General features: G+C 35.9%; 1 protein-coding gene across 5 annotated transcripts in view; it reads left to right on the top strand.

The window, feature by feature from the left end:
- The window catches only part of SLC25A13 (solute carrier family 25 member 13), a 99944-nt gene that overhangs the window by 66040 nt on the left and 20518 nt on the right, over positions 1–13386 (top strand). For all 5 annotated transcript variants that reach the window (XM_040550246.1, XM_040550245.1, XM_040550247.1 and 2 more), the window contains 2 exons: positions 2511–2563; positions 3471–3551. In XM_040550246.1, the coding sequence (XP_040406180.1) occupies positions 2511–2563; positions 3471–3551 (134 nt within the window). The remainder of the gene's footprint in view (positions 1–2510; positions 2564–3470; positions 3552–13386) is intronic.

Below are 13386 nucleotides of genomic sequence, written 5' to 3'. Positions count from 1 at the left end.
TTGCAAAGTGATCGAGCTGTGCTTAAATGGCAACTGGAAATTAATTGCCCAATTTCTCGTATGAATCCTGTAATAGAAAAATGTTGCAGTATTCTGTTCCCACCTTAACATCATATGTCCAGATGGTTTCAAATATTTCACCTACACTGAGCAACAGCTCCTTCACTCAGTAGGTTTTTCTAATATGATGGGAAAACATTGTTCATTACACTATGTGAAGCTAAAGTTTCACAGTTAAAAGTCTGAAAAATGCTTTGACCAAATAGGACTTGGTCAATACCATCACCACAACTGGGCTGGATGAGCTCTTGCATGTATATTGTTTGGCTATATTTAGGCTGCTTTCAGAAAGTAACTCTGAATGCAGCTTTCAGTAATCTCTCTCACGTAAAGAGCTACGAAAGAGCATTGGATATATAAAAATGGGTTGTATAATGTGTTTGCTATATTCTATACTAGCAGGCTGCCTATGTGCAAAATGTTATTCCGGAACGTTACAAGAGCATACATTTTTTTTAGACAATTCTAAGCCTGTCCTACATCTGTGCCTGTGACATATTGCTGATCTGCTAATGCACAGTGATATTGAAAAATGCTCAGCATGTCAGGATAACCCCAACAGAAAAATAGCATTTTCATACGTGTCCCTAGATATGCAATCTTTCTTCTCAAACTTAGCATCTCTATTCTGCTCAGAACTCTTTCAACAGTGTTAAAGGGCTCCCATCAAAAGGATAAATAATAAAGAGAATTGAGTTTTGATAATCATAATGTATAGAATGCACAGGTACCACTTGGAAATAGCTTTATTACATAGGTATGAGAGCAAATGAAGAGTTCCTCTACCTCTCTTAGCATCTGGAGACAGTGTCTTTTTAATCACTGAAGATACAAATTCATTAGCAAAAATGTCTGTGCAAAGCCACATATGTCCCATAGATGTAAATTTAGATTAATATTGTAGCAGATACAAAGAGAATTTGGTCTTTATAAGATTAAAGCTGTAAAAATTGTATTCAGTGTATATCCTTGCTTTTATTCATAGTGCTACAGAAGGTATAGTACTCAGTTATACAACTGTGACGGTTTTAATGTTTTTTCATTGAGGTCTGAATTCAAGTCAACTATGCAACTAAAATTGATTCCGAAATTCAAATTTTGAAATTTTACTTAGCAAAATCTCTTCTTCTGAGCAACTGTACATGAACTTAGTATTACTGCACTCTTTTGTTCAAATATCCAGTCATGTGATCATATTTCAACATAGTTTTCTTAGGTAACTGTTAGGTGTGTATGTGTATCAGCTGTATGTGCAATTAATTACTCTTTTTGACACTTTAAAAACAAAAATACTAATACAAAGGCAAAATTTTAAAGGCGATAGTTTATAAATATGGCTGGCTTTTTGGCTACCACAACCCAACTGGTGCTATTCTCTGCCATCTTTTTCTTATTGAGGAAACTAACCAGTAAAGTGGATAGATGGCAGCAGAATGGAAGAATACGCAAGTCCAGTGCACGTTCATTTTTCTTTGTTATTCTGATGTTTAGCTTTATGGGAAAATGCTTTTCAGCAATGAGCTCTTAGAGGTGGAACCTTAATTGTTGTCTCTTTTTCTCCGAAAAGAAAACCATGGAGAACTGCAAATGTCAGACTTTGTAGAAAGTACCCAGAGGTGCTGCCTGAGCTGCTAAAACAAAGGGGTCTGCACCAGCAGCCTATTCTAGCCTGTGTGATTTGAATGGTGCCTTAATTTCATTATTCTTGTGAACGCTTACAACACCATTCTAGCCCCAGGCTTATTTGGTAAGCTCTGCATGTTTTTAGGTTGTGTCGCCCAAACGAGATACAGTCTATTCACTTCGGGCAAGTGAAACCAGTAGTCAGATTCCCACTTCCAGTTTATACTGCATCACTTCTAACAAAATAAAACAGGAAATTCCATACCCGGGAAGAAAGTAGCATAATTTAAGAACTGGTGAGTTAACTGGGTAAAATGCTCAAGAATGCAGTCATACATGCTTGAATGTTTTGCATTATTTTGATTCTTTTCCCCTTGGATCCTACCATCTAATGCCGCTGTTTTTGCCAGAAAAAGGTAATGCATACATGAGTTTTAAAATAAATACATCTTATATCTTAAAAATTCATTAGAAGGTCTTCAGACGTTTTTGTGTGAAGATGCAGAAAATAAATGTTAGTGTAGCACAAAGTACTGAAGCAGAGTTGGCAAAATCTGTATTGGTGTTTAAGTGTAAAGCAAGCTAATATCACAGATTTAAAAAAGCTAAAGTAACTATGGTGTATGTAGGAAGTTAATCTCACTTGAAGTGGTAGCACAAAGTTTGTTCTCAAAATGGAATGTTTAAGTACTCTCATTAAATCTAATAACACAAAATCGCTGTAAAAATTGCCCATTTCTAGGTGGTGATCTCTACATACATTTGTTGATTTGTTTAGTTAATACCAAGTTACTTGATGCATTGAATTCTCCTTTTCCACGTCGCAGGTCTGTTACCACAGCTATTAGGAGTAGCACCAGAGAAGGCCATAAAACTTACCGTAAGTTTGCAAATGGATTATTTTCACATTTCTCCACATTTTAAAGTCTGTCTAATTACAATTAGCATGTTAAGGATTTTTATTCTTAATGTGTCAGCTACATGGTACACTGCATTCCATCATTTTTGCTTGATAGAAACTTAATTACAAACGCACAAACCAACTATTTATATCTCGCTTGCGAACATTACAGGTGGCACACAAGTCGCATACTTACACGTATATTTTAAGAATTTTACTGAAAACTTACTGTTTGGATTTGCTCCAAAATATAACAAGGTTATTCAATTTCTTCATCTTATCATCCTATTTGTAAATAGTTCAGGCCTGAGCAAAAATTTAGTAACTATTTATTGGGTTTTGTGGGCTTTAGTTTTTGCTTCTTTATGTAGTTTGATGTTTAATTTTTGCACTACTGGAGATTATTTGAACATGTAGTGAAATGTTGGTAAAAATTGCATTATATCCCAATCTCAATGACTGGTTATTCATAAAAACTAGTAGAATGCATTTTAAAAACAGAAAGGTACTTAATGTTGTTAATGGAATTACTATTGCATTAAAACTTATTAAACATTCTGATATTAATTTGGATTTATGCTTAAATTTCCAAATGTAGTGAACGTTTCTAAAATCTTAAATGAGTTTATTATTAATTTTTAGATAGTGATTATATTATTTAATTACTGACTTTTTTTTTCCAGTCATTCATTACTGAATGCTGAAAATCTTTGATGGAAAGAAAATCATAGCTAACTTTGCAATATGTCATTTGGTTTATCTAATATCTGTTAGCTTGGTAGCTTCATGGTTGTATTTGCATTTTCAGCTGCACAAAATTTGCAGCTCATGAGTGTTTTCTCCAACCTTTTAATTTATCAACTTTCATAAATGTTTGTTTTTTAAGGTTAATGATTTTGTGAGAGATAAGTTTATGAGTAAAGATGGCTCTGTCCCGCTGGCTGCAGAAATTCTTGCTGGTGGCTGTGTAAGTATCTTTAATTTCCTTCATATGAGATACATGAAAGTACAGTGTGTAAGATTAACTATGCGGACTAAGGCTTCTGTTTAACCACAGATCCGGTTCAAGAGCAGACTCTACTAGAGCATCTCAGTTCTTTCCTAGATAGGCCAGCCGCTCTTGATGAAAGGGTAAATGTTTCTGTGCATCGTGCCTTTTAACTGCGCTGTATAATTCTCACAGCTTAGAGTTTGTTTCCTTAATAAAGAATGTGTCTTTATGAATGTTGGCTGTAGCTTATGGCCTAAAGAGGATTCATGCTAACCTTTCCAGAAGTTAATAATTAGTTACTACTTTGTGGCACCCACTCTGCCACGTCACTTCTTTCTTGATGTGTTATTGTGCCCACTAATTTTCACTTTTTGCAGTGATACTGGCTTCTTGAAATGGCAAAAACTACTCATGCTTCTTTTGAGTTCGTAGCAGACGTAGGCTGTGTAATGTTAACTCAGTGCATAATGCATTCCTGAATGTAGGCTGTGTTTAAAACCCACTACGTTTTTAAGATTGTTTTCCTTGCACGGAGTGGTATCTTAATGAACAACTGGTATATTACTGGGTAAATGATAATACTTCACATTTTGGTCTAGTTCTGTCTGTTCACATTACAGCTTACTTTATCTGGTGTATTGATTTTGTTCTAGCAAATGCAAATACTTGAAGTAAAATGAATAGTTGTTCAAAGACCAGTGCACTTTACAGATAAAGAACACTGTTTATTTAAACTGGCTTTGATCACTGGGGCAGAGCAATGTTGGTATATTTTCAATCTATCTTTGTTTCTGTTGTCATAAGACAGATGAGGTCACATTTTCAAGCAGCTTCTACCTGTGTTGAAAATGTAGATTGAGCAGCAACTTAAAAACAACTGCTTGTGTCTTAACCCTGGTAGGTGCAGACATCTGTTCTGTGTGTGCTTGCGGAGAGCATGCTGCGATTATCTAAGCCTCAGGGTGCAGTGGCTTGATTACGTTGCAGGCTGAGAAGCCCCGGCTTTCTGTAATTCTCAGGAGATGGGGCAGGATTTGGCTGCTGTCTCACTGCTCCCTCTGTTTGATCACTGACCTGTTGTAGACTGCCAGGTAGGATCCCTTGTTCTGTAACTTTAGGAGCATTCAGGGGAGAAAAAGAAGGGGGGGGGGGGGTGGTGAAGAAGAATGTGGGTCTCTAAAGCCCTAAATAAAACGCATGCTGTAAATGAAGGAAAAATGCAATAAAGTACTTGCAGAGGAAAAAGTATTTGCCCCTTACACTAATAAAACATCTTATGAACATAGCAGCCATAGAAACTCAGCAAAATTTTCATTTAAAATGCCATTTGATCTAGAGTTTTTGTTTTTACTGACTGCTGAGAATTTTTTTAATGCGGTAGAAAAAGCACTCTTTACAGAGACCTGTCATTCGTGAGTACTGCAGCAAGCTTTTTGCCAGTAGTTCATTGTAAACTGGGGATCTGCTTGAAGAGATAGGTGGCTTGAGATGTATTTTAAACATTCTGTAAGCGTTGGCTTGTCATATTTGGTATTTGAAATACACGTTAAGCATGGGATGCTGCATAAGGTTCTAGCAGTAGACGTGCGGTGGCAGAATGCCCCGGGTTTCCTTTTAACAGGAGTGCCCCGCTTAAGGGCATAGTCTGATGCCAGGCAGATAGGTTGCGACTTGTCTCTCCTGCAGGTGGTCTTTGTGGTTTTATTTTATTTATTTATTTATTTGTAATTTTAAACTGAATTCAGACTAGCAACAGAGACTGTCATTACAAGTGCTGCCTAGTGTTTTGGGGAAAGGAGATGAATTTTTCTCTCGTGGTGTAAATATATACATAAAATGTGAGATGCCAAAGGCAGGCCTTTTCCTCAAGCTTTCAGTATTGGACTGGCCTAACTTTTTGTCCCAGTTTAAGTTAGCGTGAAGCTTGTGATTTCGATGGAAACAGTAAGGACACTGTTGAATGCTTTTGAAAATTTTCAGCCTTGGATTTTAGCTCATTTCAAAATGTAGTAATCGCTTATGTGGGAGGCAAGAAGACAGAAGAGAGCATGATGTGTTGGAGTCTAAAAAGGGGCAGCCAACTAGGATGAATTTTTTAAAAAGAAACCTGCCCTATCACCTTTCCAGTCTCCACATCCAGTTCTCAGCTGTGATTGTGTTACAAACACAGATGTTAAATTTTCCTTTTTCTGTGCTTATATTTCCCTGGAGTGCACTCATCGCTTAAGCAAGGGTTTTGTGGGGGGATTCATGCTAGGTTTTAATGGTTTAAATTCCAGTCCTATAAGTATGTTATAGCATTGTTACTTAAGAAAAGGAGGACCAAGCAGATACTTGGATGGTTTTGGCTGTTTAGTAACATAAAGGGCTTTGAAGGGGTCAGTATCACCTGAGTAGCTCCACTCTGCTGGTCGCCCAACCATTGCCAGTCGTTGACTTTTAAGTCCCTAAGGAGCGCTCTTTGCATCGTAATTACTGAGAATTAGTACACATGGCTGACTTTTGCACTTGCAACTAAAGCTGATTGTTTCATTGAACAAGTCTTTTTCTGTTTTGTCAACTGTTTTCTCTCCTGAAAAAAAAAAAAAAAAAAAAGAAGAAAAGAAGAAAATAGAAAGATCCTTTACTCCCTGACCTCGTGGCACTTAGTTCAGTTAACAGCCTGCTTCATAGATTTTTATTATGTGAAGATGAAAGTGATAGGTTGAGGCGTTTTTTTTTTTTTTTTTTGAGACCCTCAAGAATACAATTAAAAGTACAGCCCGGATATTTTTATACAGAATCTTAAGGAAGGTTGTTATGTTAATCACTGGCTCAAAATCTCCATCTCCTCTGTAAGAATTTTTCTTAGTGACTACAGGATTTGTTACCTATGTCAATATATAGGAAAAGATTTGTACGATGACTGACACCCACCATGAACACTGGTCTCTCCTGTGTATTTAGAACTCTTATCACTCATGCGAATCCTATATAGCCCTTACCATTATTGGACCAGTAAAAAGCTCCGGTTCCAAGATGTAGAGTAATGATACTGTAGGGCTATGATCTGCTAAGCCTCTAAATGACAAATCTGACTTAACCTCCTCGAATGAAAAAGTGCAAAAAATGTTAGGCTTGATTTCTGCTGATGCTATAACTTTCCTTCAGGGGTTCTTAGGTAAAAGGATGAGTTTGGGTAAGCTGTAAGTGCAACTTAGTCTCTTTATTTACAGCGGCAATGATTTTGTAGTCTTTTTTTAATGGTCTTTAATTTGTATTTAAAAAAAAAAACACTACTCTGACTGACTTTAGTTGCTTTAGTTGCTCTTTTCAACCTAATTACTGAAAAGCTTCATTTAAAAATAATCTGATATTTTTTGATACAGCACTGGTTATTATTCCTATTGTGGGGTTATATTAAACAACTAAAACTATCTGTAATAAAAGTGTCATAAAGGTTATTTTGGGGGTTTTGAAATTTTAGCTACTTAGTTAACACTACAGTTTTAGATGAGACAATCATTTTGTTTATTTCCTTAAATATATGAAACAGTTTCACATTTAATTGAAAAATACACACTGTGTTTCTTGAATTAACAGGGGAAGAAATGCAAAGATTCAAAATAAAGAGCGATCAGAACACATAAAGTATTAAGAAAAACAGGAGAAGTATTATAGCATGGCTGAAAAGAAGCAGCTATATAATATACATGGACTTGTCTGCTTATAGCAATACAATTATATAGGTAAATTGGAGGCCTAATGTTCTGCAAGAAAAGGGAGAAACATTTTGCTTTGTAACCTTTCCTTCTGCTCTCCCTCCTCTTTCCAAGTGCACGCAGTCTTTTCCTTCCCAGCTGCTCAGTGTGTGCTCACTATTAGCTAGTTTAAATCATGTAGCACAGTACAATTACAGACCCCGTACAGATCTGCTTTTATTTAAGCTGTCAAGACAATTTTAGGCATATTTCTAGAGACTTTATAGTAATCATCATAAAGTTGAAACATATTGGACCTGCTTGGACAGCCTCAACTCTGCCATGGAACATAAAAATTAGATACGGTTAAGATGGAGTTCATCTAGAAAGTGTGCAAAATCCTGTCCAGAATTAATTTTTATGAGGGAATATGATGTGAAATTCCAGATGAATTGTGCCAAATAACCAGTCCAGTGCAAATAGTTTTATTAAGCTACTTACAACATTTATTTTATGTTTCAGAGAGCAGTAAAGATAAGTCCACATCTGAGCTGCATTTTCTCTTTTGCATTGTATTTGAGGTAGAGAGATGGACTACAACTCCTACACTTCTTCGATCTCTAACTTAGAAAAATTCAGACATTTCTAAGTTGGAGGCTAAATGATATTAAAGGTATTATTCTTGTTTTCATTTTTCAGAAGCCAAAATCTGACAAAATTCTGATCTATTTGGCAAGGAATTCTGAGCTATGGATAAAAATGAAACTGAGCATTAAGAAGGCAGGGGCGGAATCCCTGTGTGTATATCTGAAAAAAAAATTATGAACAACTCTTACCACAGAAAAGTCTTGGTATAGTTTATTGAGATACTTAAGTAATAATGGTCTTCTTTACAATTACTCATATTAACTTTGAAAGCAACTGGCATACATTTCTTTTCTTGTACACTTAACTGATTTATCGTAAGATGTCTATTCTCCCTGTAGCCAGGAACTGTAACTTCCATTGCTTTAAAGAGCAGTTCTACATACACGTATAAAAGCCCAACAGTCACATTTCTTGTTTAAGAAAAGGCTCCTAATACTTTCTTTGTTCTTAATGAGAATAAGAGTATTTACTGCAGATAATTGATTTTGTTAAATAAATCAGATTTAAACTATATTTAATTTAATTAATATAATGTAACAGAATATACTGTAATTAATTAGATATTTTAAAGTATAGTTTTCTTCTCTAAACCACTAATTGTAGTTATTTTCAGCATACTGGTTCTAAGTAATTTTAAACCGATACAAAAAAGAGCAGCTTGATACGGACTTAAATTTAACTTCACGTTTGCAAACCCATTGTGTTTCAACACTGCTTTGTTTTAATCGTCTGGGATAAATTTTCAACTAATCTTATTTTAAAGCCTTACAGTAAAGTTTGGGAAGGCAACATACAGTAACATGATAGCCCTTCCCAGAGGTTGTACCAAAGGGTGGGGAAGTTCCTGGTGTAGGGTTCCTGCTTTTCTTTGACCTCACCCCACATTTCCTTGCAGGTTTGGATGTTTTAAAAAATAGTTCGCTGCATCTTTCACCCGGTCATACCTGTTTAAACTGGACTTTCCTGAATACATTAAGAAGTTATGCAGAACATGATATCGCTCTATTTTGAATTTTCCTTTTAGATTAGTTCATTCAATTTTAATTTTTTTCTAAGTGTATTTTCCCATAACAAATTAGATGTATTTTCCCCTTTTCCTTCCCCTTTCCTCTTCTTTTTCACTTCCCTTCTTCCTAAGGGAAAAAAAAAAAAGAGAGAGACACAGATTAGGGGTGGAATTTTTACAAACTGTAAAACAAGAAAGGGTGCATAGATGTAGGCTGATATATTTCTTATTATAGAGCAGTTCTGAACTATTAAAAAGGCCCGTTTTTTTTTCCAGCAAGCATACCTCATATTCTTTCCATTCTTTTTTTTTTTTACGATTTTATTAGAAATATTGACTGAAAAAGTTTATATGAAGATGCATTATAGCTTAAAACATAATTGTTTTGACAATTATATTTTATTACCCATCCCTTTCTCCTGTTACTACTTCTTTTACAGGCAGTAAAATATCGTAGTGTTTACCAGTGCAAGTTCAAAAATAGTAATAAAAAAAAAAAGAAAGCAAAACCTCAAGCTCAAATCAGGAATTAAAATCTAGCTTTCTAAGAGAAAAAGGAAGATATTTATGATGTCACAGTAATTTATGATGTGACCAAGAAATAATGGGTCACAGTTTTAATACAGCTACCATGCCTTAAGACTTGAAAGGTCTGTAAATCATTAAACGATTCCACAACTAGTCAAAATAGACAAGTAGAGCAGACAGAGCCAAATGTTAACATATTTGACAGGTCTGTGGCTTAATTGCTTTTATAATGCCAATCAAGAAGGCTCCACTTTGATTTTTTTTGGCTGGGCTTCTGAGAACTGAATTACCTATAACGTAGAAAATATCAAATCCACAATTTTAAATTATTTTCCCATGGCGGAGCTGGTCAATGCTTATAAACAAACCATACTCTTGTTTGTTTCTGTTTAGCCAGGTTATTAATAAACTACTGTAGGGAAGTTGTCACAACTTGTATCTGAGTCTTGCAAATCTGTATGAAGCAGTAGCAGGAATGTTCTTCTTTTCAGGCTAATTACAATTCTATTTATGAGCACGTTTACGGGAATGTTTGAAGGGGCTTTCTTTACGTTTTATGTACATGTGGACATTAACAAGAGTTCGTGATTATAGCAGTGTTCGCTGTTTGTGCTGCCCAAACTAAAACCTCTGCCAGACCAAGAGAAGTCTGTCCTCGGAAGACAAGAAAGATTAGCTGGGGAAAAACACAGTTCTGCCTGAGCAGCATGAAAGCTGTTTCTGTGCTAGCCTGGTTGGGGTAGTGAAAAGCAGATGATTGAGGGCTCAGGAAATCTCCTCGTGGTCTGAAGAAAAGGTATTTACTATATGAACTCCCATTGCTAAAGAGCATTATCAGAATTCTGTAGAGATGGGACCACAGATGAGAGCACACAAAATAGCACAAGATAGCTTGTCTGGATTTCTGTAGCCTGGCTTTATCTGAAAAAAGGTAACACAGAACCAACCTTTTGAGAACCCAGTATGATTTACCTTTGACACAGAGTGCCATGTAATTAAGGTTTTCACCTTTGAAATATATAAGAAAAACAGTCACTTTGGACAGATGTCTGTTACTCAGTAGCTTTTCTGGTAACAGGCAAGTCCATAGTGAAATCACCTGTGCAGCAGCTCAACACAATTCATCTGATGCGTTTGGTATCTTTTGATACATAAACACCAAGACTTTTACAGGTAATTTGAAGCACTGCAATGGCACTCTGTAACTCCCTTCTAAGCCTTAGAGTTAGTGATTTTGTGATAAATCATTTATGATTATTTATTTTTAGTACTGTTGCCCTTTGTTGTGCAATGAGGATGGTGATGCTTGTATCTCTTGAGTGCCATTTTAATTTAGATTTATTTATTTTTTTATGATGGAACAATCTTAATTTTGTGCCTGTACAATGCTCAGTACTTTAGGAACCTTGACTTTAATTAGGATTATTGTATGCTAGCAACTGCACAAGAAAACAAGTTGCATCTGGCAGGTGGCAAGGAGGAAAGGCCTGGAACTGACCGTGATATCCCATATGACTGGATATGATAAATAGTTGTCTAGAAAGTTTGGAACTTGCACCAGTCTGTCGTCTTGTAAATCCAATAAGTAAGCAAGACATTTCAGACAATTTCTTTTCAAGAGGTTAATTGTATAATATGTTGCTTATGTGTTTTAATGGTTGCCATTAATTGCCATAATTGCCATCCTTGGGTGATATTGTTGGAAATATTAACACTCTCATAGCAGTAGTAATCCTTTCTTCATCCATAAATGTTAAAAGATGGTATGTGACAATTTGGATAAAGAAGAAAGATCCAGTCTGACCCTAAATGCTCTTAACTGAAAACAAGAAAAAGGCTATAGCTCAAAGTAGTAAATAAGGTTAATTTGATGTGATAGAAGAGTTAATGATCAATAGCAATGACAGGAAAAGAACCTAGTACATTCTTCTGGGATGGAAAACAGAATTTCCTTCCTGAATTGCAAGCTGTGTTATTTTCAGAACCTACATTGAAGCTTTCAGATGGAGATTTGAAAGCTTCAGGGGGGTTAGATCTGGTGTATTGATTTCTTATCTAGACTCATAGGGACACAAAATGCAGTTACATGAACAAGAATGGAAATTTCTTGTCTTAGTGTAATGAGGCAGGTGAAAATCTGTTTATGTACCAATAAAATTTATTACAAGGTGATTTGGACATGTGAAGGAGTAGAAAGCATTCTGACTTCTTAAAACTGGGGTGTTGTTCATCTGGTCATTATTAAACTTTTTTTTATTATTTTTTCAGTATAGGGTGGACTGTATTTCCCCATGGACAAAAAAATAAAGCAACAAAACAACTATTCCTACTTCTCCTTTCTGTTCTGTGGAGTAGGAAAGTAGAAGGAGGAATGTGATAGATAGTAGCGTTACTGTACAAGGCTATACTGCCATCGAGAGGTGTTGGGTGATATCATACCAAGTACAGAGTTAAAGAACTGCAAAAGTGAAAAAAAATATATTTATAAACCTTCACATATGTGTGGATGCATAGTAGCTGTCCATGTCTTAAAACACACTGAACATTTTGTAGGCATGCAGATTTCTAGTAATGTGTGTTTCAGGTTGAGGATGATGGAGGTATATCCCTTTCATTTTCTTGCTTTACATCAAACAAGACCATAACTGCTTGTGATCAGGTCAAATGTTAAATTCTTTCTGAATAATATGGGCCCTTTGTGGGCCCCTTCAGATAATTATGCACTAGCTCTAGGTATTCGCTCCCGTAAATAAGCCAAAATTGTAGTTTTTGTTTAATCACATGATAATAACTGAAAAGCAATGGATTTGCTTTTCCAATTGGATCGTTTGTTTCTTTAGAAAATGGAAAAAAATGGAAGAGGTGATAAGGAATGTGTAGTTGGGGGTATTCAAGTTTGTAACTTCAGTCTAGAAAAACTGGTGTTACTGGGAGTTATCTATATCAAACATTTAATAAAAGTTATCCCAGAATGATTTTTGTGACGTTTAATGGAGAAATCATTAAGCTTGAGCAACCTGAGCTTTAAACTGTGTTTATTCTGGCCAAGAAAATAGTATCCCAGTTCTTACCTTTGGGAGTGTACTTTAAAAGTTTAAAATGAGGAGATAAACTTTTAACTGCAGAAGTTACCAAATAAAAAGTTAAACTTTTTACCAAATAAAATGAGCAGTATGATAAGACGTGTTGCTTATGTTTTGTCTGTTTTCTCCACAACAGTTTATGCCAGTACCTTGAAGAGACTGAAAAAAAAAATAGATGAATGAGATTTCTTTCATTGCATTCACTAAGTAAAAACTCAGATGGAAGAGAGAAACAATGCTATTGTGATTCAAGCTACTGATCTGGAGATCAGGGTATCTGGAGACTGTTACTAGTCAACCTAGGGGGACACACACACTGGGCATACAATTAACCTCCTTACCTTAAATCCCCTGCTTGTAAAACTGGAGTCATTGTACTTTCCTCACAGCAGCACCGGGAGGAAATAACCATTAATATTTATGAGAGAGACACTTGCATACTATGATGATGAATAACACAATAGGAGTTACCAGTACTAGACAAGCAAGAAATCATTTCATTAGAGAGTATAGTAGCCATCTCCAGTTTGCTTCCGCTCCCTTTTGAGAGTAAGGATCTGCAGTTACCAGCATAGACGGTTAAATAACAGGGTGATAAAAGCTCCCCACCAGGCAACTGTCCCTGTTACCATTGGAACTGCCTGTGCACAGGCTGATGGCAAACCAGCCTTCGTCTCCATCGCAAAGTAGGCAGGTGGCAGAAACCCTCCTACTGAGACCTTCTGTCAGGTATTGTCTGCCTCATCGCTTTCAATTACTCATCATTTGATTTTTGGAGTATACCTTTGGTCAAATTCCGAGGATGACAAAGGTTGTGCAGTGTTCTGGGCTAGTACCCAGACGGTTTTGTAGAAAGGGTTCATTGG

The sequence above is a fragment of the Cygnus olor genome, chromosome 2 (genome assembly GCF_009769625.2).
Source record: "Cygnus olor isolate bCygOlo1 chromosome 2, bCygOlo1.pri.v2, whole genome shotgun sequence".
Taxonomy (NCBI): Eukaryota; Metazoa; Chordata; class Aves; order Anseriformes; family Anatidae; genus Cygnus; species Cygnus olor.
This window is presented reverse-complemented; position numbering and strand designations above follow the sequence as displayed.